At 31.1% G+C, this 3,248-nt stretch overlaps 1 protein-coding gene across 1 annotated transcript; it reads right to left on the bottom strand.

Annotated features, from left to right (window-relative positions):
- Window positions 1–497: 497 nt before the first annotated feature.
- LOC145039295 (basic helix-loop-helix (bHLH) DNA-binding superfamily protein) lies at window positions 498–2,873 on the bottom strand. Its single transcript, XM_078987364.1, has 6 exons — window positions 2,626–2,873; window positions 1,513–1,653; window positions 1,333–1,398; window positions 1,166–1,231; window positions 1,033–1,080; window positions 498–932 (listed from the first exon to the last, which is right to left on the bottom strand). The coding sequence occupies exons 2-6, from the start codon at window positions 1,612–1,614 to the stop codon at window positions 783–785; spliced, it is 432 nt and encodes a 143-aa protein (XP_078843490.1). The 5' UTR covers window positions 1,615–1,653; window positions 2,626–2,873; the 3' UTR covers window positions 498–782.
- Between the last annotated feature and the right edge of the window lie 375 nt (window positions 2,874–3,248).

The raw sequence follows: 3,248 nt of genomic DNA, 5'->3' as shown, positions 1-3,248 counted from the left end.
TTCTTCCCTTCACACCTGGCGCAGCGCCTGCAGCGGCCACTATTGTTAGTAAGAAGAAAGTACAGCTTGGCAGAAAGGCTCAATCTATATAGCCCCAGTCATTCCTCATTGGTAAGTTGGCTAGAAGATTTTGTGTTGAATGAAAACTTCATGTTACGATATCCTCATTTGAATAATTGGATCCACAACTTTTACTTAGAATTGTGTTGATGATGAACTATTATTAATTTTTTTTTTTTTGTTTACGTTGTCGTCTCGTATTTACATAGATTTCAAAGAATGTATTGATTATTCTATGGAAATAAATCGATTTCTAATTTGAACATCTTATTTCAATACGATTTGTAGAACTGTGATTAAGATCAACTAGAAGTTTCAAATTCAACTCATTTACTTGCACATAAACTAATTTGAGGTATAAATCCAGTCACACACAGAACAGAAAAATCTGTTTTTTTTAAGTTGTTTTATCCGATGATTTAATTTTTCTAATAATATAGAACAATATACTTCTCATCCGATACATATATAAATCGATCTCCATTTGAGATAATTACAATTTACAATATATAATAAAACCCCTTCATTCATCAACCTACATTTGATTAGTTGAAACACAAATGTAGATCCACCAATAAATACATTCCCTATAAATATAATTTCTTATTTATTTTATATATATATATATATATATATATATATATATATATATATATATATATATATATATATATATATATATATATATATTCTACCAACTCTCCTCCCCCTAACCAAGAAATCTACATCATATTTGTTAGTTTTCTACGATTATCGGAATTGGTCTTGATTGGGGCCCATATATCCGCTCCATTGCTACTAGCAACTCCCATTGTAGACGAAATCGGAACCAAAATCAACCCTTTGTTTTTCAAGTTATACGGCCCTAATTCCTACAAACGATCATACATCAAAAATTTTACATTTGTGTACTGTGTATTGTTTATTAGTTCTCTGATTTATGCAAAAGACGTAAATGCCTTCGGTTCTTACCTGATATTCATTCGTTGAGTTGCTATGAAGGTAAGGAGCACTTAGCACCTGAAACAAAATAACAATCATTGTGGGGCCCACATTTTTTCTTTTTGGATATTTGACTAATAGTCAAACTTGAAAGTGGTCAAACCTTGACTTGTTCATGAAGAAAGTGTATGTACTCCATTGCTTCAAGAAGTACAGAAGCTGTATCTGTCTGCAATTAAAAGTACATTGCTATAAATAATAATAAATAAATAAATAAATAAAAGTATGTTGCTATTTTTAGTAATTTGAATTTATAAAAATTTAGTGTACCTTTCCATATGGTGAAACAAGCTGTTGAAGGGCTGCAATTCTTTCACCAACTTTCTCTTTTCTTTCCTATTAACAAAATCAAGAAGTAAAGATGAAATCTTTAGCTATTTATGTAGTTACATGTTGTATAAATCTCTCATATGAGAGATTTATAGAATGATACAAAATTACATTATTAACCTTAGAGGAGATGGATAAACCAGTTTTGTGTCTTTTTGGTGTCAAAGAAGTAAGGCTCCCCCCTTGTTCAACAGATACTGGACTTCTTTTGTGTTCCATCATCTTAAACCACTTGCTGTTATTCTTTTTGTCTTGATATGACTAAATATTTGTAATTTGGATTAGAAATTTTGGAAATTTAATAATAGAAAATTATATGAGAGTATTGGAAAGAACACATATGTAAAGTTCCTAGAAGCTGTGCTTAGGATAGAAAAAGAGTTTCATTTCATTTATATAAAAGAGTAAGAAAGTTTCAAGTAACATTAAATCAAAAGGTTGACAATTCAACAAGAAAAAACAAACAAGACATTAAAAAACTCTCGGGATGATTGTACTATCTTTGTATTTGACATTTGTTTACTGCTATATCATATATCCAAAAGAAAAAATCTATTGTCTTTTTTCTAAAAGGACACTTGTCATTATGCATGCTAGACGTAATATTTGAAAACGTAGGTATTGGACATTATTGTATTGTAGCATGGGTCCCTTGATAGCATCTTTGTAATTAAATATTGAAAGATGATATATCATCATAGTTGATGATATACTAATCTATGTTTGAAAGTAGAGCCTAGTATATATAGGTAACAGTAGAACCCATCATGAAAACATGAAAACACATATCAAATTAGAGCTTTTTTTTGCTTTTCTTCTTTGAAAAATCTAAGAACACAGTGTTGGAGAACATAAATCATCATCCTTGATTCAACTGGAGCACCATTGGAATGATTTCGTGTTCAAAAAAAGTAAAATTAAATTCTGGTGAATTTTAATGTTAAGACTTAGAACAGAAACGTTCTTAACCTGAAGACTATCTTCCATAAAACCCTAACCGATCCTAAATTTTCTCTACTTTCCTTTTCCTTTTCAAGTAATCGTCTTCTCATGGATAGAAATATCATAAACTAACCACGCGAAAAAAAAAATCCGAAAAATCTGAAACACAACATGTATATGAATTGCAAATTCGCAATTTACGAACGATTTTGAAATCACATCAACTAATATACGCACATAAAGCATAACAGAAAGCATAACTTCGCTCAAAAGTAACTAACCAAAACTTACCTATTACGTCTCAAATTCCGGCGTGCATTTCACCGATTCTGCAGTGCAAATTTCATAACCGATTCTTCTGTGTATACATCAATATGCGTCAGATTAAACCGATACACAAACTTTAACTTGCTTTGATTTGGTTTTACGAAGTTGTATAAATAAAAGCAAATAATCGTTCGCCGGAGAAGATGTCCGGTGCCGGAAGGAGTCAGTGTGTGTAGAGGAGTCGAGGGGGAAAGGGGATTTTGAAAGACTTTTTTTGAGTGGCTATTTATAAAAGGGCAATTAAATGCATAATCAAACAAAAATACCGATAAAAAGTCGGATGACGTCATATTTGGAATAATATATCTTTTTGACAGCTAATATCCAACCACACTGGTAAATGGAGTAGTTTATTAACTATTCACCTGAGTGTACTAGCCCAACTATGGTTATGGTTTTGTTCCATAGTCAAAGTAGTAAAATATGATATTGAGTATGTTATAGAGATGGCCCTTATGGTTTAGTAGGTATTGTAGGTTTGGTCCAAATATTAGGAAATGGTCAAAACTAAGATTTCATCGGTTAACTATTGAATATGACCAAATTACCCTTGGACCATGTCAACAAAATGTATAACCTATATGGAC

This window comes from Lactuca saligna, chromosome 1 (genome assembly GCF_052625555.1).
Source record: "Lactuca saligna cultivar CGN05327 chromosome 1, ASM5262555v1, whole genome shotgun sequence".
NCBI classification, from domain to species: Eukaryota; Viridiplantae; Streptophyta; class Magnoliopsida; order Asterales; family Asteraceae; genus Lactuca; species Lactuca saligna.
The sequence above is the reverse complement of the archived record's forward strand: the minus strand, read 5'-3'. Positions and strand labels throughout refer to the sequence as shown.